This window comes from Dioscorea cayenensis, chromosome 13 (genome assembly GCF_009730915.1).
Source record: "Dioscorea cayenensis subsp. rotundata cultivar TDr96_F1 chromosome 13, TDr96_F1_v2_PseudoChromosome.rev07_lg8_w22 25.fasta, whole genome shotgun sequence".
In the NCBI taxonomy this organism is placed as follows: domain Eukaryota; kingdom Viridiplantae; phylum Streptophyta; class Magnoliopsida; order Dioscoreales; family Dioscoreaceae; genus Dioscorea; species Dioscorea cayenensis.
In genome coordinates, this window is record NC_052483.1 from 2455917 (window position 1) to 2477922 (window position 22006).

General features: G+C 34.1%; 4 protein-coding genes across 4 annotated transcripts; 1 reads left to right on the forward strand and 3 right to left on the reverse strand.

Moving 5' to 3' along the window:
* Positions 1-1995: 1995 nt before the first annotated feature.
* Positions 1996-5042, reverse strand: LOC120274858 (40S ribosomal protein S3a-1). The gene is made up of 7 exons (XM_039281397.1): positions 4932-5042; positions 4778-4825; positions 4576-4681; positions 2956-3093; positions 2689-2874; positions 2389-2589; positions 1996-2277 (listed from the first exon to the last, which is right to left on the reverse strand). The coding sequence occupies exons 1-7, from the start codon at positions 4940-4942 to the stop codon at positions 2182-2184; spliced, it is 786 nt and encodes a 261-aa protein (XP_039137331.1). The 5' UTR covers positions 4943-5042; the 3' UTR covers positions 1996-2181.
* A 1153-nt stretch (positions 5043-6195) lies between these two features.
* Positions 6196-11686, forward strand: LOC120274585 (pentatricopeptide repeat-containing protein At5g67570, chloroplastic). Its single transcript, XM_039281128.1, has 9 exons — positions 6196-6814; positions 7026-7217; positions 7337-7418; positions 7560-7751; positions 7873-7986; positions 9140-9233; positions 9332-9489; positions 9795-10223; positions 10795-11686. The coding sequence occupies exons 1-9, from the start codon at positions 6228-6230 to the stop codon at positions 11479-11481; spliced, it is 2535 nt and encodes an 844-aa protein (XP_039137062.1). The 5' UTR covers positions 6196-6227; the 3' UTR covers positions 11482-11686.
* A 90-nt stretch (positions 11687-11776) lies between these two features.
* LOC120274587 lies at positions 11777-14584 on the reverse strand. The gene is made up of 4 exons (XM_039281129.1): positions 14403-14584; positions 14110-14215; positions 13940-13997; positions 11777-12006 (listed from the first exon to the last, which is right to left on the reverse strand). The coding sequence occupies exons 1-3, from the start codon at positions 14507-14509 to the stop codon at positions 13983-13985; spliced, it is 228 nt and encodes a 75-aa protein (XP_039137063.1). The 5' UTR covers positions 14510-14584; the 3' UTR covers positions 11777-12006; positions 13940-13982.
* Positions 14585-20009: 5425 nt separating this feature from the next.
* LOC120274938 lies at positions 20010-21073 on the reverse strand. Its single transcript, XM_039281474.1, has 2 exons — positions 20931-21073; positions 20010-20517 (listed from the first exon to the last, which is right to left on the reverse strand). Exons 1-2 carry the CDS (start codon positions 21071-21073, stop codon positions 20010-20012), a joined length of 651 nt encoding a protein of 216 aa, XP_039137408.1.
* Positions 21074-22006: the final 933 nt, after the last annotated feature.

Below are 22006 nucleotides of genomic sequence, written 5' to 3' on the forward strand. Positions count from 1 at the left end.
CCTCCGGGAATTTCTGGCAGTTGGGATCTTTCGCGGGGTTTGTTTGTTATCGGGTTATTGGTTTTTGCAGTTGGAACCCGCATCCGTTAGATGAGAAAGTCCATTAATGATTTTTTTTTTATTTTTTATTTTTTATTTTTGCATCCCAACTTATTGGTGAAAATATATGTGTTTTTTTAAAATTTTTACAGATATACTCCTATAAAAATGAAATTGTGTATAATCTCTGCTCTTACATGCTTTTATTTATTTTTTTTCTCTTCGTGAATGGGAAGAAAAATGCATGTATGGAAAATTGAGATTTTTTTTTTTTTTTGACAAATGCAATAAATGCAATCACAGGAGTGCACACGCAGGGGAGGAGCTAGAAAATTTTTTTTTGGAGGGGCCAAAAATTTGTTTAGAGGAAAATGAAAATTTTTTTATTTAGCATAAGTAAAATGTGAAGGAGACAAAATAATATATTTTTTTTAAATGTACTTTTTAAATAATATATATAGTAATTTATAGAAAATCAAGTTGTGGAATAATAATTTTTTACAATTTTTTTTTGTTTCTATGTAACCAATTTATTGAATGTCAAGAAATTAAATAATAAAATTTATAAATATGTTTTCTAAATTATAATATTTTTAGATTATTTATATTAATTTGTCAAAAAAAACACCATATTAATTTGTAAAAAACCAACTAGCATCTGAAAAGCAATTTTTTTTAAAAAAAAATTATTTATTCATTTTATTTAGATTTTTATTATAAGTAAATAAGCTTATCTTTTTTTTTTGAATTGTTTTTCTTATTTTTAAAAATTTTATTAGAGATAATAAATTTTTTTTATAATTTTAATATTATATAAGGGGATTTTATTGGAGATAATAAAGTTTTTTATAATTTTATTATTATATAAGTGGATTTTATTGGAGATAATAAAGATTTTTATAATTTTTATATTATATAACGGGATTTTGTAAAATGGGGTGTTCGTAATAAAGTTTTTTTAATTTATAAAACTATTATATAATTTTTATATTATATAGGGGATTTTGTAATATATGAGGGGCCATTTTCCCCCCTTTTCGCCCATTTAACTAACTCCGACCAATGCGCTCTCACCAAACAACATAAGTTTAAATTCCAAACCCACACCTACAACTTGAGACTTAAATTTTTTTTATATGACACAATTTAACTAATTATTATTATTTAATCTAAATATTAAAAATATAATCAACCCAGTCATACATGCCCCCCAGTCTAAAAACCCTTTAAAAAATATCAAATTGTAAAAAAAAAAAACATTAAATCCATAGTTCATGTAGCATTCAGATATATCCTCTGATTATAACAATAATAAGGCAAAATCCGAAAAAGGGAACAAGAACAAAGAACCATTCCATATTCTCATGTCTGAATGTGCAATCCTCCTTCAATGCACCATTTTATGTAGCAAGACATGGAACTTATCCAGCTTTTCTCAAAAGCACAATGTCCATGTCAGTATGAAAAGGCACAACATCAAACACAACACTGTGCTTCAACACCCCATTCACCATTCTCATAATCATTTCAACATTATCTCCCCTTCTTGGACAGTGTTTGACTTAATCCTATGTATTTGTTATTGATACTGTCATCAAATTGTATAAGAGCAATTTCAACTTTATGAAGATGTGTGTGCTTCCAAACAATAACTATCAAGCTTTGATGGTAACTACAGAAATAACCCCAAGGGCTCATCATATCGCACAAGTATATCAAAGCAGGCAAGAAAACAAAATTACCAACAAATTCAAGATAATCACAAGCAAACATGCTTCAATCACCCACATGAAAACCCATAACACCTTCAGAAAATGCTGCTGAAATGTACAAGTAGTTGAATCATTTCTTGAACATACAAGGGTTCAAAACACTCAAAACACATTCACAGATATTTTTAAGTTAAGCCTGAACAAATGTAAAAGACAAAAATCACATCATATCAGACATTGCGAATATGAATAATATGCTTAACCAGAATGTCTCAACATTGAATTCAAAGACAAAACCAATTCAACTCATCTTTAAAATAAAAGGATAAACAACAAAACTGCCAAAAACAAGTAGCATTCTTCACCGAAAGACATAAAAGTAGAGCATAAGTAGTTCTACTATGCTAAATTAGATTAAAGACAACTCAATTTATGCTCCAACTACTTCTGTTTCACCTTCTGCAGCGAGGTCATCAGCAGGCCTTTCGACTTTGGTTCCCAAATCCTCTTTATAGTCCCCATGGACCTGCAATATAAAATGCATGAGAAAGTTGTCCAAAAAGAATGTATTAAAAAAATTATCCCATATGAATTGCATAACAAATCAGATAATTTGACATGAAACCATCACACATACCTCCATAAGCTTTCCAAGGTCAAATTTAGGGGCCTTCAGGATCTTGACCTTGCGAATGAAAACATTTTGCAGTGGGTAGATGCTTGTAGTAGCCTTCTCAATCTCTTTCCCAATCACCTCAGGAATAAATTTTTGTACCAGATCTTTGAGATCACAAGATGTAGCCTGATTAACCATTATCTCTCTCATCTTACGACGTATCTGAAGATTAGACAAAAATAAAAAAGGTAGTAGTGTTAATCTTCAAATAAATTAACCATGCAAAGCCAACACTTGACAATTACTGGATAATGCACTAACCTGCCTAATTTGGCTGGTTTGGGCATAGCAAGTGCGCTTCACTTGATTTGGGCGCCTCTTAGTGAAGGCAATGCAGAACATCCTTAGGGTGTAATTGTCTGTGGTCTTGACATCAACATGAGCCTCAATAAGGGTCTGCCACTTTCTAACCAATGACCTAAGCTTGTCAGTGGTGAAGTCCATCCCCTGAAGAAAAATGAGGGAAAAGAAGATTAAGAATGTGGCAAAACACAAGTGCACCGGGGACTGCCACACAACAAAACATACCCAGAAGTTTGTGAGGACATTTTTCCCCTGAACATCTTCCACACGTAGCCTAATCTTTCTGTAAGCCTGATCCTCATCAGTCTGAAGATCAGCAAGAGAAACTTCGAACACACGGTGCTTGAGACCCTCAGATGCAATCTAGAATGACAAGAAAAGAATTGTTAACATAATGAACTCAGTACCACAGTACTAAAGATGTGGAAAGGCATAATTGCACATTGATTATGGAAAGAAAGCACATAAGAGGAATAATTTATTTGGATGAAAGGCAGGTGAGACATCCGATTAATGTCAGAAGAGAAAATGTAGCATTAATGTAGCAATCGTCTTTTCCAGTGAAACAATAAAACCAGGAAAATTTGTTGATTTATAACAAACACAAATTGATTGCGTACATGACACTTGTCATAATCAGTTCCACAACAAGAAGAAAAAGAAAAAGATATTCATTCAGCCAAGAATACCACTTGAACATGGCAAACAGCATGCACAACCAGTTGGACAAACATTGTTTAAGCATTCACTTCAAAGTTTTAACATGTTTACTCTGGAGAAAGGCAGGTGAGACATCCGATTAATGTCAGAAGAGAAAATGTAGCATTAATGTAGCAATCGTCTTTTCCAGTGAAACAATAAAACCAGGAAAATTTGTTGATTTATAACAAACACAAATTGATTGCGTACATGACACTTGTCATAATCAGTTCCACAACAAGAAGAAAAAGAAAAAGATATTCATTCAGCCAAGAATACCACTTGAACATGGCAAACAGCATGCACAACCAGTTGGACAAACATTGTTTAAGCATTCACTTCAAAGTTTTAACATGTTTACTCTGGAGAAAGGGTTACATAAAAAAACTGGAAGCCAAAGGCTGACAGAATAAAACCATGCATATCTTCTAGCCTTCTTTCTAGACACTTTTACTTATCAGGACAAAATCATGCAAACTTTATATGTTAACCAGCAAAATCTACAAATTCATTTGGGGAAACAAATACACAAACTATGAGAACCAATAAAAACAAGAGTTACACTACTAAGAAAAACAATTCCAACACTGCACATTTGAGAACTCATTAAATCTTGTGACATTCATCACTCAACGCCTTTATTTACTTCACAACTTTAGATTGACATTAACCTCTAGCCCACAACAAATCCATGACATTTACATGATCATAACAAAAAGCACAAACAGGTTAAGATGTTGTACAAATATAATCCACTTATCAAAGCTCATTATTTTCCACAAAAATCCAATTTTTTTATTATCATGCAAGGCAATTGCAAAGCACAGAACTGAAGCTTGAGATAATAATTTAACCACAACAAAGATATTACATACTTTAACTAAAACAAAAAATTCATACAGGATCAATGAGTATTAAATAAATCTTTCAGAACACTTAAAATTAAGATAAACCGACATCTTGTACTCATACACTAGTTTCTTTTCAAGAAGAAAACGCTGAAGGCGAAAGACCATAATTTCATCTCCATTAGAACCAGGATGGGCAAAACATATATAGGGTTATGAAAGATCTTAAGTATGAGATTATCACGCCACATCAATCTAACACAAAAGGAGGAAAAAAAACAAGGGATTAAAAGCAAACCTTGGTCCCCTGAGTCCTAGAAACAAGGGTCTTCCCAACGTTCCTCACGCTGAACACCGACGGCGCCTTGATGTCATACCAGTCTTTCTTTGCGAAAGGATCGACGCTGCAAGCAAGAGACCGAAAACATCAGAGATCCAACAAAAACAGAAGAAAACCAACACAAAAGCTTTAGAAAGTGATAGATGGGATCTATGCGTACGCCTTCTTCTTGCCTCCCTTCTTCCCCTTCGAAATACGCTTATTCTTCCTGCAAAATCAAGCACAGCGAGATCAGAAACAAAGAACACCATTTCAGAAACAGGAGCAAAGACATCCAAACATCAACGGAGATCGAGCAATGGTGGAGAGCTCACCCGACCGCCATTGTTGGAGCTCCTCGGCCGCTGCTCTGGTCTCTACTGCCTAGGGTTTCGGCGCGAGGGTGGAGAGGCGAAGAAACCCTAAGACGATGATCTTATAGCCGCTAATATTGTTGCCTCGAGATTTGTGTTTTGTATGGACGGTGGATCTTTCGGATACCGATCTTGAGGTAAATGAACGGATAAGATCCTAGATCTGTGGCTACATATGATGATCGGTCTAGATTAACCATATTTTCTAGTGCTTCGTTTTGAACCGTTGATTCCTATCAAAGTGATGAGTGGTCCAGGTTAAAAAAAAAAAATCAGAAGCCAGGATTTAATATCAACCGTCTATGGTTACAAGCGTTTGATTATTTTTATTTTTAATTTTAATTTTTTTGGGTCTATTCAAAAATAGGTCAGTATTAGTATAAATGAACTTCACTATTATTTTTATAATATGAAGATTTTGATTAATTTGATTAAAAAGTAAATAATAATTAGAATGGCCGAGTGCCACTATTTTTTTTTTATTAACATCACAAGCACAAATAATCAAAGGAGCGAATTGATTATTTACCCCCATATTTTTATATGGTACAGTGTACTATAAAGTCCAAACTAACACCAACTTAAATCCCATTATATTTTATAATTTATTTTTTTTGATAAATTAGTGATAAATGTTTTTTTATTTTTTTACATTGTGTTTGAGAGGTTTTTAACTCAAGATTTTTTAAACATAAATAAGATAGAAAACTATTAAGTTATCCCTGGTTCTTCATATTTTATACTTTATTATTTAACTAATTTTTAAATATATAGATTTATAATTTTATTAATAGAAAACTCATTGGAATGTAAATAGCAGTTTTATAAATATTAATATATTATTAAAGTAGATGTATAATTTACTCCGAGAGAAATAATTTAATTTAATTTTTTATAATATTTAAATGTTTATTTATACTACATATAATGCTAATAATTGAAAAACATTAATTATATTTAATTATTTATTTAATAAATATCTATAAAACTTTTAAAATTTAAGGTATAAAATAATTTTTATGATAAAAATTATCTAATTAAATTATTTTTATATATAATATTATTTCAAAACTCCTCGTGACATTTAAAAAATGCTATGCAAAGCTAGGAAAAATGTGATTAAAAATGATTAGATTTAATACATTTATAAATAAAGTTGTTTATAAATTAATTAAAATAAATAACAAGGACTTGTCTGAAAAAAAAAAAAGATAAGAGAAAGAGAAAGAGAGCACTCTATACCTTCACTGTTCTTCAATGGCGCTCGCGCCTCCATGCCTTCGTCTTCCTCGCTGCGAAGCGAAGCCTTTGGATCCCAAGACCGAGGTCATCAGACAACGCCTCCTCCGCAACGGCGTGGAACCGACGCCCAAGATCCTCCACACCCTCCGCAAGAAGGAGCTCCAGAAATCCCGCCGAAAAGCTAAGAAACAAGCCCTGAACGCCGAATCTCCCAGACTCTCTGATGTTCAGAAGCAAATGCTTGAAGACGAGGCTCGGTTCCGTGCCGCCCGCTCAGAATACGGGGCTTTCAAGACGGACATGGAGAAGAGGCGGGAAGGAGCTATGGTGATGTCTGGTAGACCGTGGGAGAGGTTGAAGGCTGTTGATTTGAGAGGGATTTGGAGATTTGGTGAGGAGGATTTAGGTGATGGGAGGCTGAAAGGGGAGCACTTGGTGGAGCTGAGGGAGATGCTGGAGAAGAGGAATGGAGATGAATATGAGTGGTTGTTGGATGATGATGTTGAGGAAGCTAGTGGGGATGAAAGGGTGATGGAATGGAAAAAATCTTCACCCAATGGTTTGGTGGGGGATGCGGAGAAGATCAAATGGCTGATAGAAAGGTTTGATTTTTATTGAATTTCTCTTTGCATTAGGCTGCATATCACTTGTTATCTTGCTTTCATTGAACTACTTATCAGTGATACGAGTAGAAAATTTTCAATCTCTCTGTACTCTATTTCCATTTTCTAGGACAGTAGTATTTGGTTTTCAGTTTCCTGCGTTTATATGGTTTATATGTTCTAGCAGCTAAGTGGTATAATTGTTGGATAGGCTGACCAAGATGGACTTAAATATGAAAGATTGGAAATTTCCAAGGCTGATGAAACAGTCAGGATTGTATTTTTCAGAAGATAATCTTCTCAGATTACTTGAAGGTTTTGAAGTTCTTGGAAATTGGAGGCATGCATTGTCAGTTGTAAAATGGGTTTACAATGAAAATAAGTACAGATATCAAAAAAGCAGGTGAAGTTTGTTTTTGACCTGTTGTTGGGCTTATGGATGGATAAGAATGTATATGATTGTGGACTGAGGAAGCAACAATGACAAGTTTCTGCACTTTTTTTTCCTTTTGGGTTTTGCAGATATGTGTATACAAAGCTTTTGGCAATTCTTGGTAAGGGGAGAAGTCCAAGTGAAGCTCTTCGTGTTTTTAATATTATGCGAGTATGAATTTTTTTCTCTTTTTCTTAAACATCACTTGGTTTGCTCTTTAATATATGTAGTCTCCTTTATAGATAGGTTCACACAATTTTTCTCATGCATATTGTCATTTAATATATAATCTTGATGTAATACAACTTTCAGGATGATAGTTATCTGTATCCCGATATGGCAGCATTCCATGCCATTGCTGTTAGCTTGGGCCAAGCTGGTTTGGTGAAAGAGCTGATCAGCATTATTGAATGCATGAGGCAAAAACCTTCCAAAAAAATTAAGATTATGAAGTTCAAAGACTGGGGCCCATGTTTGGAACCTGACATTGTCATATTCAATGCTGTGAGGAGACCTTCAATGAAATTTGCTGCTATAGTTTTTTTTCTTCATGTTGAAAAAAAAATCATTGAACAATGTATATGAATCCTCTTGTACACTTACAATGGCATTTATTTGTTTCTAGTTGCTCAATGCCTGTGTTCCAACCCATCAGTGGAAAGGTGTATTCTGGATTTTTAAGCAAATCAGGAGTATGGGTCTAAAACCAAATGGAGCAACTTATGGATTAGCTATGGAGGTATATCATTATAGCCAACATACAGCTAACACCATTCTTGAAGCAACTCATACAGATCAAGTATTATCTTTTATGAAATGAACTTTTCAACTATTATGAAGTTGTTTCTATTTGATATTATTTTTAAAAATGTATTTTTTTTCAATGTTTTCTCTTTATAATATGATAACTTGTTAGAAAGTTTAGACATCATGACCAACGAGGAATACTACCCTTTCAATTGATTAGTTTCATCTGATAGTCACATTCTAAGAGATGGGTTTATCATTAACTTTAAAAACTTATGCGTCTGCTTCACTCTTTGCGGTATATTATTGTTCAAGCTAGCTACTTTTTTAGTGAAAATCAACAGAAATAGTACAACACAATTATTCTCCCTGCCAATAACCTGCAGGAAGACAACAGTGAGGACTGTTTCTTTTTCTGATCATTTTATGCAAGTAAAACATAATTCCTGAATATCATAATGTACATACCATGATTTGGTCCATTAAGGGCAGTAAAAAGCCAAGGGAATGAACTTTATCATTTACTTCATTTGGAACAATGTATCTTGTATAACTGGTCAAGTACAAACAAGAAAGTAGGCCTCAAATATTATAAGAAGTGTTCCAAAAGTTTTTCCAATATATGCGGAATTGATATCAATTGTCATTTGTTTGATTCCTGATCAGGTCTCCAAGATTCCAATAGCTTGTAGATCCCAAATAAAAATGAATTTGTAAAAGAACGGAACAAAATTAATTACATTCACAGGTTGGAGAATTAATCCTTGAGGAATGACAGTTTAAAACTATATTTTCATATTGTCAATGCTTACTGTGCTGATGTGGTTAATTAGACTTACGAAACAGGGAACAATTTAAATGATTTTAAAGCTTCACACTAGGAACATTACATTGGGAGATCCTTTGTGTAATCTGTTTGGGCCCATATTTAATTTCTTAACAGTTATTAGCCCCTAGTGAAATTAACACCTGATCCTTGGTGTAGTTATTTGAGTTCTGACTTCATATTTGTGAAGTAATTGAGGAAGCCGCCTAGACAGATGGAATACCAATAACTTCTTTGTATGCTAGCTATTCTTGTTAGTACTTTTTCTGTCCGAGTTTATATCTGCATTTTAGTCTTAACAGGAAGTGCTTGTTAAAAGGTGATGCTGAACTCGAGGAAATATGACTTGGTCCATTATTTTTTTGAAAAAATGCAAAAGAATGGTCTGGCAACAAAGGCATTAACTTATAGAGGTTGTTTTTGTGAACTTTCAAAACTTTTGGTCCTTACCTGTCATATCTTTAGAAATGTGCTGATAGCTTCTTCATGCATTCTTTATTTGATGTTGCAGTTCTTGTGAGAGCCTTCTGGGAGGAGGGCAAAGTTGATGAAGCCATCAAAGCAGTGAGGGATATGGAAAAACGAGGAGTTGTTGGAGTAGCTAGTGTATATTATGAGTTAGCGTGTTGCTTGTGTAACAAAGGGAGATGTCAGGAAGCCATCATGGAGGTTTGTGCTGAATTAACTGTGGTCATACTTGTCCAATATTAGATTTTTGCTTGAAGACATAATTTGGCATCATAGAAATTGAGATAGTGTCAACAGCCCAAAGATGTTCTCATCAACTACGAAGTATAATCCAGTGCAAGGATTTACTCTATAGTTGATAGGTACATTCTTGTGCTGCTCTATAAACCATGGTTCGCTCTAGGCATGCGCTAGACATGTATGTATTTTATCATTATCTTGACTCCAGAATCACATATAATTTTTCCTTTGCATCATTTTGACATTTGTGTATGCCATATATTTAGGTTGAAAAGCTAGGAAGGCTTCCTTACGCTAAGCCATTGGAAGTGACATTCACTGGCTTGATTCTGTCTGCTATGAATGGCGGATACATCAGTGATTGTATCTCAATTTTTGAGCGTATGAATCATCTCTGCACTCCTAATATCGGAACCATTAATGCCATGTTGAAAGCTTATGGGCGCGGTGACATGTTTACTGAAGCAAAAGAGTTGTTTGAGTCCATTGAAAAGAATGTTTCTGGTTTGGAAACTGCTGGCTATGTGTCATTTAAGCCAGATGAATATACATACAGCTCGATGCTTGAGATATCTGCATCTGCCCACCAATGGGAGTATTTTGAGTATGTGTACAGGGAGATGGCTCTCTATGGCTACCAGCTTGATCTAAAAAAAAATGCGGGCCTATTGGTTGGAGCCTCCAGAGCTGGAAAGGTACATTGTAAATACTTTGTAGTTTGTACACATATTTTCATGTTCATCTCTGCAGGCTGTAGGGTAAAACTAGCATAAAGTGCTTATAGTGTGGTGTCTTGGTATTGAAGAAAAAATACTGACTAGCGCAATCGATTAGGAAGCTGTAGAAGTTGCAATCATTAATTTCCCATTATAAAACTAATATTATCCATATCCTTGGTTAAAAAAAAAACATTATGAAAAATTTAATCTTCTTTCTGTGATGAAAGAATGATGATGACCAAAAGTAAGGTCCCTCATTCGTGGTTATATGGTATGCAGAACCAAAAGCTAGATACTTTACAAGGCAAGCAAATCTAAGTTTTATGATTGCTTGAAAACCTAGTTATAGAGCTCCAATTTTGCATAATATTGCAAAAAAAGTTCTTGGGTCTTATTTTCTTCTTCAACTAATCACATCATGTTACGCATACCTTCATTGCTATTAGTATGCCATGGACTGGCTGGTTGTATTTAGTCTTTTGAAAATTGTTTGTTAAACAAATTTATGCACTAAGAACACCTAATGATTATGTTGTTTCTTTTGCAGTGGCATCTTCTGGAGCATGCATTTGACACTGTGCTAGAATCAGGAGAAATTCCTCATATTTCTTTCTTCATTGAATTGATATGTCAGACCATTGCGCATCAAAACTTTCAGAAAACTGTTGTTCTTATCAACAGCATGGCTCATGCTTCAATGCAAGTTGATGAAAATCAATGGTTCAACCTCTTCCAGATAAACAAGGATCGACTCAGCACTGAGACATTGTCAAACCTGCTCGACAATCTCAATGAAAGTGACCTTGTGATGGAAGATCCTGTTCCTAATTTCTTAAAAGCTCTGCAGTCCATCACTGAACCGCCACTAGAAAACACCTCTCGTAACTCAAATTCAAGTTATGATTCAGCATATAACTTGCTTGCTGATCCACCAGAAGAGAATTTGAAGAGTTTTGAGAAGAAGCCACCTAATTTTTCTCAGAGAGCAACGGAAAAGAATGACGATCTGGAGTCTTGTTTAATCACACTCCATGAAGAATCAGACAATAAGATTGATTCCAGCTTGCCCCCTGGAACTGATGACAAAATTTTGGAATCAATTCTGTGTGACAGCTCGGATGAATCTGATACAGAGATCGACAGAAATTTGTTGTCTCATAAACATTCTCATTTCTCAGATTTGCCAACAGGTTCAGAGATCCTAGAAATATGGAGGGAGGACAGTGAACGATGACGGCTTTTCCTTTCAATACTGAATACGAATATCGGTATTTGTCACCCTTTAGAAGGCTGGAATAACAATGCTGTTTCGGCTCATTTATTTGGCATTCAAATTAATTGATCTCTCAAGTCGATATTTTGGGTTGTTTGGTATTGTCATTGTGTTCATCTCCTTGCCGATGTACTGAAAGATAACAATAAATGACTAGGTTTTGATATATGAGGAATTATTGTTCTCTGAATTTCAATATGGCAGTTAATTTTCATGGACAATGACCCTAGAGAAACTTGGGTTTTCTGAACACAGCTTAATATCAAACACTTAAGTCTATACAAAATCATATACAGTATAAGTACATTGACACAATGATGCTTGTTCAAGCATCACTAGAAGATAAGTCAAATATAGCTATATTATTCACAAGTACAAAGAAGCTGCCATAGTTTGACAAAAACATATGATCTGAACTGCATTATGTACATAGGCAAGTCCAACCAGCTTTACTAGTCTTGTGAATTATAATGCCTGTTATTCAAACTGAAAAGAAAAGGTGGAAAAATATTAGTTTTGAATTCAAAACGTGCAAGTAACAATTGTTGCATTAAGAAAGCAAAAAATGATTTTTATATCATACCCCGAAAGCACAATCACAATATCCGAGTAACAAAATCTCGTAAATGTACTTCCACATTTGAAATATTTATTCAATCAGTTAGCTTCACAAATGATATATCTGTAATTAGTTTATCCAGTAATTTGGCCCTCTAGGAGTGTGGAAGGGAAAGGGTTCATATAACTGGGCAACAAAAACTCATAAACGTATTTCCACATTTGAAATATTTATTCAATAATCAGTTAGCTTCACAAATGATATATCTGAGATTGGTTTATCTAGCAGTTTGGCCCTACAGGAGTGTGGCAGGGAAATGATTCATGTAGCTGATCCCAAATAGTTGGGACTAATGGCTTGTTGCTGAATCAGTTAGCTCACTGCCAACATACCAACTTTTTATGTTTCATCCTCTTTCAAAAGATTACATGTCTCCCAAGTCATAAATTTTATATATTGTTGCATGCTAGAAGATTGATGATGGTGAATTTGAGATATCATATCCTTCGACGAAATCGCTATTGCAATCAAGCCTTGAAGCAATGTAGCATTTTAGCAGCAGCCAATGGAAGATTCACCCCGCTTTGTAAGGATGAAGAATTTTCATGCATTTAACTATTCTTCAATTTAGAATTAGTTTGTGTTGATCATCACTAGTTCCAATATCATTGAACTAAATAGAATTTAGGATCTTTAGTGCATCACCTCTAAATTTTCCAATGGAATACATAACTACAACACAAAATGTTTATACCTACACCACGAGATTACTCTCTGTCTATGAGTGGTTTAGTCTAACACGATCAAAAAGGGTTTCAAAAATATCTCAGGCTATAAATTTTACCAAACACCATGCAAAATGTGTCACTTGGATATAGAAGTATTAATACAACTTCACACCAAAAGCTATGAGATAAGTGTCAGTCACGTCCACCTTCCATTTTGTCTAATTCAACATTAGATGATGCATGCTAAAAACAACCTGTCACTTGTGATGGAAGGAATTGTTTCTGACAGTCATAATGCCGGTGTACATACATACGCATATCAGTAGAAACCATCTCTAATCATTTCCGCAATCAATTTCAAGCTTATAAGGGTATATATAGCACATCAAGAAGAATTTTTCTATTGTTTACATTTTTTGATAGGCCATTTGTGGAAACTAAACCTTCACTGTGTATAAGCAGGTTATTAAGATTGCAAATGGTAGACAAGAAATTACTTAAGTTGTTACAAGCAACAAGTTGCACATGGTCTAAATTTATATTTTCATAAGACAATATCACATCATTGCTTGTCCCTTCCAAAGTTTTGTTAAGAATCAATAAAAATCGATCTATTTCTGTTCATTTCTTTATTAGTAACACATGAGGAGTATTAATCCCCAAAGTTTGACTTCTATCCTTAGTCATCATCTCTTCATTTTTATCTTGAACTACAAAGACTTCTTTTGGTTTGAAGAATCCTCCCTAACTTTGATGGCACTTGCTCAAACATATAAACCATTTCATCTCCTTCCTAAGAAAATGCAATACCTCAATCTTCGTTACATCACAAGCATGATTAGAATATAAACACTCCTCTCTAAGAGTATTTTGTTGTATCTTAATTTAAAGTCCCTCCTTCTAAACAATGAAAGCCAACCAAGATCAGTTCAAAGATCCTCTGCAGAAACAAAACCAATATTTTGTATCTCATAATTTACCAAATACATAATGAAATCCCAAGCTTCTACATCACAAATGCAACTAGTATATGCTGAAATGATACCCATCATACTAACAAATAGCTTCAAGTAAATCAACAAGAAGGCAATAACAGATGAAATGAAAAACAATAACAATTTCACAAACTTACCACACTATGATTAGATATAATCAAAGAAGCACTTCTCTATTCTTCATCCTATTCGCCACTGCACCCATAATACAAAATAAAGATTCCGATTCAACACATATATATACATGTATAAAGAAACAATCTTTCCAATTGCTGCAATGAATTAATTAAGCCAAAAGAAAGGGAACCTTAAGAACTGGTTCTCCTGCGTTGTTGGAATTGGATTGCTTTGACGCAGCCACCACTTGCGAACGCGCAGCCCTCCCTACAGCCGACTTCTCAAACTGCTCTTGCCTTCAAGGAGAAATCCCTAAAAATTCAGCCTTTACTTGAAAAAAACGACACATTCTTTCTGAAAATTCAAGATCACCAATAACATTCAAGAAACCTAAATCCACAATTGGAATCAAGGTCCCCAAATACTCCTCTTCATAGAAAGGATCAGAGAGAGTTTATAGATTGAGATGGGAAACAAAGGTACCGCTTTTGGGCTGCATCCGCGGCTTTAGCGCGCGCTTCCTGCGACTCGAGGCGCTCTGCCTCCTTCCTCTCCGCCTTCGATGGGCCAAAGCATGAGCACAGCGCCATTACCCCTCTCTCTCTCTCTCTCTCTCTGTGAAAGAAGCTTTCGCTTGCGATCTCTGTGAAGAACGTCAAACGGGCTTCTTCGTGTATTGAAGTCGGGAAAGCGCGTATATACCTATCAACTTGCCACGTAATCGATTGAGTTTAGTTAAAAGTCGTCCCGCGGTCTCGTTGCTCTTAAAAACTGGAGATTAGTTAGAGAGCTTTTTGTGTAGAATACCCTAAATCGTCATTCTACTGAGGTGACTCAAATGCCCTAATTAGAGGTGTTAGTTGGATCATTTTCAAGTGTAAAAAATTAAGTGGACTCATTTTCAAGAATAAAGGGATTATTTGGAGTATTTGAGGGTCTAAAAAGGTATAGTGACCTAAATAGATAATCAATTCAGATATTATACTTTTTTTTTTGTGTGAGCACTGTAGTACAATGGGTTTTGATATCAAACTTCAATTTACATGATTTTGTTCACTCAATTTTAATTTATATATTTTTAAATAATACTGAAAAAATCCTAAAAGAATTTAATAATATATAAATTAAATTTAGCATATTAACTCCACCACATTAATTGCATTGCATTGATAAATTTTTTGAGTGGGACTTTCAATTTATATCAAAAAGAGTATTAAGTTTTAATTTCATTTCACTAGTACAGTAATTGAGGTTTTTCAGTGAGTTTCTGGTGACGTAGATGCCAGAATGTTTACATGGATGCCCACATACAACGTCATCTGCTTGCGTAGAGTGTGCTACATCAAACATTCCCACATCCATGTCACCAAAAATTTATTGAAAAGTGCCAATTACCGTGCCGATGAAATGAAATCAAAACTAAGTATCCATTTTGATAGAAATTGAAAGTTAGTGCTCAAATTGAAATAAGAGCAAAGTTCAATACCCACTCTAAAAATTTACCCATGGCTTGTTCAATTGAGGTAAGATTGGTAATCTTTCCTAGGTAATAATAACTGAATAGCTCTTCCATTGCAAAGTGAATTCCATTCTGTGCCAAAATTGGCAATACAATCTTGATGGATGGGGTGATCTATCTAGATCAAAATATGTTCATAGCAATGATCCAAAAGGATAATTGTTTCAACAAGGAGAAGTACCTTGGAAATATCTATGTGCATCTAGAGCTACTCACTCTTAAACAATGGAAGGGATTTGACATATCCATCATCTTCCCAATTTTGTAATAATAATATAATAATCATAATAATAGTAATAATAATAATAATAATATTATTATTATTATTAACTATTTAATATAAATATTTAATTATAATTATTAAAATATATAATAATACCTAAATTATTTCGAAAATGTAATAGTTTCATCTTTTCTCTATTTACAAAAAAAAAACAATACATCAAAATATTTATTTATAATACCTAAATGTACTAATTAAATTAATAATAATTAAAGTGAATTATTTAATTAATATTTATTAATAATTTAAGTAAATAAAATATACAAAATATTTAAAAAAATAAAAAATGTCATAAATAATATTTTCAAAATTATTTATTTACACTAATGGCAAAATAGTAACTTTACTGCATGTTTTCTTTTCATTTTTCCTATTCACAATGAATTTTATTTCAACCATGTTTTTATTCCCATTACTATTATTTCACATCGAGAAATGCTATTTCTTCCGAATGAACCATCCGAAATAATGGCCCGAATGACGTGGATGCCTATGAGAAAAACAAAGTTGAGAAAAGCAAAGTCGTGGATGTCCTCTTTCCCAAATCTTGTCTTCCTCTCCGAAGCACCCTTTTCCTCACCGTCCAGTCTCGGTTGACGTCGTCGGTGACGTCATCGCCGCCTCCGCCGCCGCTGCAGTTGCGAAGCCCTTCTCGCCTGACGCCACCGGCACACGAGCTTGAGTTTAATTCCTCCCCTGACGCCGCCAGCCCTTCCCCGGCTGGTTGGGTTCCCCGCAGAGACCTGCGTTGACCTCACGCCTGACGCCACTGGCACACGAGCTTGAGTTTAATTCCTCCCCCGACGCCACCAGCCTTTCCCCGGCCGGTTGTGTTCCCCGAAGAGACTTGCGTTGATCTCACGTCTAACGAAATCAAGTTAGATCATAACAATAATTTGATAATCCTTTTTTTTCTAATGGTTTTATGGTTTTTTTTTAGTGATTTCTTTGTTTTTAAAGTTTTTCTTGATGTTTGTTTGGTGATTTCTTTGGTGATTTGTATCTGAAAGGTGAAGTTTTGTATGCTTGTTTTTTTTATTCTTTGTAATTACTAGTTTGCTCGGTTTTGGCAGGGTTTTTTGGTTTTAATTCGTGAAATGCGGTGATCTGGGTGTTGAGGAGGTTTGGCATCCGTGGGATTAAGGTAAAAGATGATTCTTTTAAATTATTTCTCTTTGCTTTGATTAGTGATGGGCTGAGAAAATTGAGACTCCATGCAAAGCTCCTTTTTTTTTTCTTGTGTTGATAAAGGTAGTTCATGAGGTTTTAGTGATTCACTTGACCAATTTAGTGAAATGCAGTGATCTGAGAAAATTGAGACTCCATGCAAAGCTTTCTTTTCTTTTCTGCTTGCTTTACTTCCTAGAACATTAGTTAGTGTTATCTACCTGGCCACATTACTCAAGTAGAACCTTGTGACCCAAAGTCCAACTTTGGGTTATAGAACTTGTTATTACTCAACTATGAGTTGATAAGAATTAGCTTTATTCTTATCCTTATTTATTAGAAAGATAAATTCTCAAATTTAATTTGTGAGTATATGATTTCAATTATATTTTTTGTTTGATTTGAAACATGTATTGTTTGTATTCTATTTGTTATAATATAATTTAACAAAAGAATTGTTTGATTTGAAACATTTTTTGTTTGATCTTAAACATGTTTGATCATTTACTTGTGATGATAATTTCAATGATAATTTATGTTGCTTGTTATAAATTTTAATATATTTCATTTTTTACCACATTTAGTTTATAATATATTTATTTCCTAGTTGTTACTTGTTTATTATAGATCCAAATCAAAAACATTATGGTAGAGTTGGAATTTCAATCTTCTGAACAAGTGAAGAATGGGAAAGAAGTTGGATCTTCAAATACAGGAATAATGAATAAAGAGAAAGAGAAAAGGGTAGAGTTTGAGAAACCACTACTTGAAAAAGTTATTCTGAAGGCAGGAATGGTTTTCGATTCTAAAGAAGAAGTTTATAGTCTGTATATTGAATATGCTCAACAAGAAGGTTTTGGTATTGCAAAAAAAAAAAAAGTACAAAAGTTGGAGATGATGGAAAATTAAAGTATTATGCACTCACATATGTGAGAGGTGGCAAAAGAATATTTACTGCAAAAAGTGCTTTCAACCCAAGGTTATCTATTAAAACAAATTGTGAAGCCAAAATAAATGTTATTATTGGTAACGATGGGTGTTTTACCATATCTAGTGTTAATTTGGAGTATAATCATGCACTAAGTCCACATAAGGCTCGTTTCCAAAGATGTAATAAAAAAATGGATGCATATGTCAGAAAAAGGCTTGAATTAAATGACCAAGCAGGGATAGGCTTGAGTAAAAACTTTCATTCATTGGCCGTTGAAAGTGGTGGATATGAAAATTTAACCTATACTGAAAAAGATTGTCGGAATTATATTACAAAAGCAAGGCAATTCAGACTTGGAGTTGGAGATGCGGAGGCACTTGGCAATTATTTCTCACGCATGCAACAGAGAAATTCTAATTTTTTTCATTTGGTTGATATGGATGAAGAAGGTCGGTTACGAAATGTATTTTGGGCAGATGCAAGGTCTATAGCAGCATATGAAGCTTTTGGTGATGTTGTATCTTTTGACACAACATATTTAACAAATAAATATAATATGCCATTTGCTCCTTTTGTTGGAGTAAACCATCATGAGCAAACAATATTATTTGGATGTGGGTTATTGTCGAAAGAAGATACACACACCTATATTTGGTTGTTTAAAACTTGGTTGAAATGCATGTCGGGTAAGGCTCCAAAGACAATAATTACAGATCAGTGTATAGCTATTCAAGGTGCAATCAAGACAGTTTTTCCAAATTCTCATCACAGACTATGTCTTTGGCACATTATGAAGAAGATTCCTGAAAAGCTTGGCGGACTAACACACTACAAAGCAATAAAAAAAAATTTGAAGAGTATTGTTTATGAGGCAGTAGATATTCAAGAATTTGAAAACATTTGGTTGAAGATGATAGAAGATTACAACCTCAGGAAAAATGAATGGCTGAAATTTTTATATACAAATCGGCATCGTTAGGACCCTGTATATGTTAAAGGTGTTTTTTCTGCTGGAATGTCTACCACCCAAAGAAGTGAAAGCATAAATGCTTTCTTTGATGGTTATGTTGGACCAACAACATCCTTAAAGCAATTTGTGGAGCAGTATGACAATGCATTAAAAAGTAAGATTGAGAAAGAAAACAAGGCTGATTTTGCTACTTTTAACTAAAGTTTTCAAGTGCTAATTGATTGTTGTTTTGAGAAGTAACTACAAGAAGCTTATACCAATGAAATTTTTAAGCTATTCCAAGATGAGTTGAAAGGAATGATATATTGCAATCTTACATTTATCAGATCAGACAGGGTAAGAAATATATTTCAGGTGACAGACATTTTAAAAGGAAAAGATGGAAGAGTCAGACGGCAAGTGGGTTTTACTGTGGATCAAAATGAGCTCGAGTTTGATATTAAGTGCATATGTCATTTATTCGAGTTCAAAGGAATTATTTGTAGGCATATATGCAAAGTTTTTATTGAGAGGAATGTCAAAGAGATTCCATCTCAATATATTTTACCTCGTTGGAGAAAGGATATTAAATGCCGCCATACTTATGTGAAGAATTGTTATGAAGATACACATATTAGTGAGCAAAAAGTGTGGTATAATAAACTGTGCTCTCATTTTTCTAAAGCTACTGAAATTGGAATAGAATCCATTGAAAAATATAGTTCCTTGATGAAGTGTGTGGATGAGGCAATAGAGAAGCTCATGGACAATGCAAATTATTTGGAGAGTTACTCGAATCAAGTTATGCCACCAATGTTGTTGGAAAAGGATCATGAGCACCACCAAGCAACATCTTCAAAGTTCTTAACTCCATTAAAAGTGCATAGTAAAGGCCGGCCACCATCGAAGAGAAAGAAGTCAAAAGTTGAAGAGATGATCATTAGAAATAAAAAAAAAGGTACTTATACTTCACATAATTTTTTTGGTTTCTTTTAATCTTCTTTTTGGACTAAAATTAATATTTTCTTTAGAAAAGCAAGCAAAGGGGATTGTACAAATGCAAAATGATACATTGGTTGAAATTCACACTCAAGAAAGTGTGGTATTGCTCTATTCTTCTATATCTATATTTATTAACAAAGAAGTCTAAAACTAAGCCACATATAAATAGCAAAATAAAACCAGAGGCACAAAGAAATGAAATTTGTCCAACAAATACAAACACAAAACAAAAGACACAATCAAACACCAAATTTACTCTCCAAAACATCCTCACCAAAAAAAGGAGAGAAAACAAAGAACCCCCGCATGCTCTTGTGCCTCAATTTACAAACCTCCTTCAACTCACCATTGCTCATCTTGTAAGACATGATCTTATTATTTAACATTCTCAGGAAAACAATGTCCATTTCTGGATGAAAAGCCATAACATTAAACCCAACCTCAAACACAACACTATGCTTCAACACCCATTCACCACTCTCATAATCCTTCAACATCCATATATTCATCTCCTTGTTTCTTTTATCAGCATAATGCAAGCTCCTCGTTAAATTCCCAAGCAGTGCATTCCTTATCAGTGGTTTGATCACAGGCATCTCAATCCTCCTACAAACCATGCTGTCAAGATCAATGGCAACCACATGTCTCTTACTAGCAACAATATGAATTATGCCATTCAAGTAAACTCTTCTACTGTATGGGATAAAGCTGGTACCAATTTTAGTAGACACTTGAAACTTTTCCCAGCTGCAAGTTTGAGAAGAGAACTTCTCCAGCTCAACACATGAAGATCCTCCATTTGTTTGACTCCAACTAGTTGGAATTGAAGAGAGAACTTCGGATAAAAAACTAGGAATAGAGAGTCGAAGAGGTGTAGGTTTCTATTAGTAAGTAAAGTCCAGCTTCGAGCCACAGGGTTGCAGACAAAGATGTCAGAAGAAGGTGAGCCCTCAAGCTGGCAAAAGAGCAAACCATTGCAGGAGTCTAGGATTTCGTATTTACCAGGATAAGGAAGGAAGCTGAGGGTGGTGTCCACAAAACCATGGTTGCAGCTTGGTATAGAGAGGTACTTATTACTGATCTTGTAACCACTGTTGGGATCTAGATGTCTGAAATTATAGAAAAGGGCGGTCATGGTTGGTGGAAGCAGAGCTTGGCACTAGGCATCAGAAATGAGAGAGTGCCATGCTTTGGAGATGACCATGAACTTGCATAAGGACTTGGGTGGTAACCGAATGAGGATGTTGATTAGTATATCATCTGCCAACCTTTTTGCAGTGTTAGACTTCTTTGGAACCTCCATCGTTTCTTGCTTTGCTGAAATGTTTCAAGGTTTTGATTACTTATAATATTGTGATGTTGAAAATTTATTAATTATAAAAATGAACCTTGGAGAAAGATCAAAGGAGGAAAAATTTATAAAGAGAAATGTTGTGTGTGAGGGTGACCAAGTACTAATTGTTTGAATCAGTGTGTTTGCCAGTTAAGTAAAATACAAGATGCATCAGTCTCTGAGTAGGCATGGGGAAATTGAATAAAAATTTTATATTTGATTTTCTCCACCATGAATATTATTAGAGAAGTTGGAATATTTTTACTGCCAGATAGCTAGTTATGGCGATGGCAAAATCTAATTAAGAAATGGGAATAAATAAGTAAGAAAGATGCATGCCCTCAACAAGGAAAAACATACAGAATCAAACAAAAGGAAAATTCAACAAGCTAATGAAATTATTTTTAGGTTAAAGGATCATTTTTCAGCTCCAAGCCTTAGTTCAAACAAACATACTTTGAAAAGCATTTTACCCATAAATAGCAAAAGGAAAATAAACATATAATTACTCATGAAACTTAACCTATACACTAACATAATAGAGTTTCAAGTTCCATAAGGAAACCATTCAATGCATTTAAGAGGACGAGCAAGATAGCATATGAGCAATAAAAATACTTTAGCACCCATATAAGCTATGCATTTAAACAAAATTACCACTTACCTCAGCGCAACACATAGATTTCTTCCGTAGATATTGCTTTTACGATCATGGACACCGTAGGATTCTATTATCAACTAGACTAAATTAATTCCTTTTCATCAATCATCAAATAAAATTAATTAATGTTCCAAATGTAATCTTCACAAGTTCAATTGATACATCATTAAGAAAAGAATATGATTTCCAGCTTAAGACAACAAGAAGTGCATGATCAGGTATATAATCTCCACTATTTTGTT

Coding starts and splice junctions, on each gene's coding strand:
- LOC120274858 (XM_039281397.1), bottom strand. Junction 4,682..4,777: donor AAGGGAGGCAAGAAGAAGGC/GTACGCATAGAT, acceptor TCTTGCTTGCAG/CGTCGATCCTTTCGCAAAGA. Junction 2,278..2,388: donor ACCTTGGAAAGCTTATGGAG/GTATGTGTGATG, acceptor TTTATATTGCAG/GTCCATGGGGACTATAAAGA.
- LOC120274585 (XM_039281128.1), top strand. CDS start 6,228: ATGGCGCTCGCGCCTCCATGCCTTCGTCTTCCTCGCTGCGAAGCGAAG. Junction 7,218..7,336: donor TACAGATATCAAAAAAGCAG/GTGAAGTTTGTT, acceptor TGGGTTTTGCAG/ATATGTGTATACAAAGCTTT. Junction 9,234..9,331: donor AAAGGCATTAACTTATAGAG/GTTGTTTTTGTG, acceptor TTGATGTTGCAG/TTCTTGTGAGAGCCTTCTGG.
- LOC120274587 (XM_039281129.1), bottom strand. CDS start 14,509: ATGGCGCTGTGCTCATGCTTTGGCCCATCGAAGGCGGAGAGGAAGGAG. Junction 14,216..14,402: donor GCGGATGCAGCCCAAAAGCG/GTACCTTTGTTT, acceptor TTCTCCTTGAAG/GCAAGAGCAGTTTGAGAAGT.
- LOC120274938 (XM_039281474.1), bottom strand. CDS start 21,073: ATGGAGGTTCCAAAGAAGTCTAACACTGCAAAAAGGTTGGCAGATGAT. Junction 20,518..20,930: donor TCTCTCATTTCTGATGCCTA/GTGCCAAGCTCT, acceptor TCAAACTTGCAG/CTGGGAAAAGTTTCAAGTGT.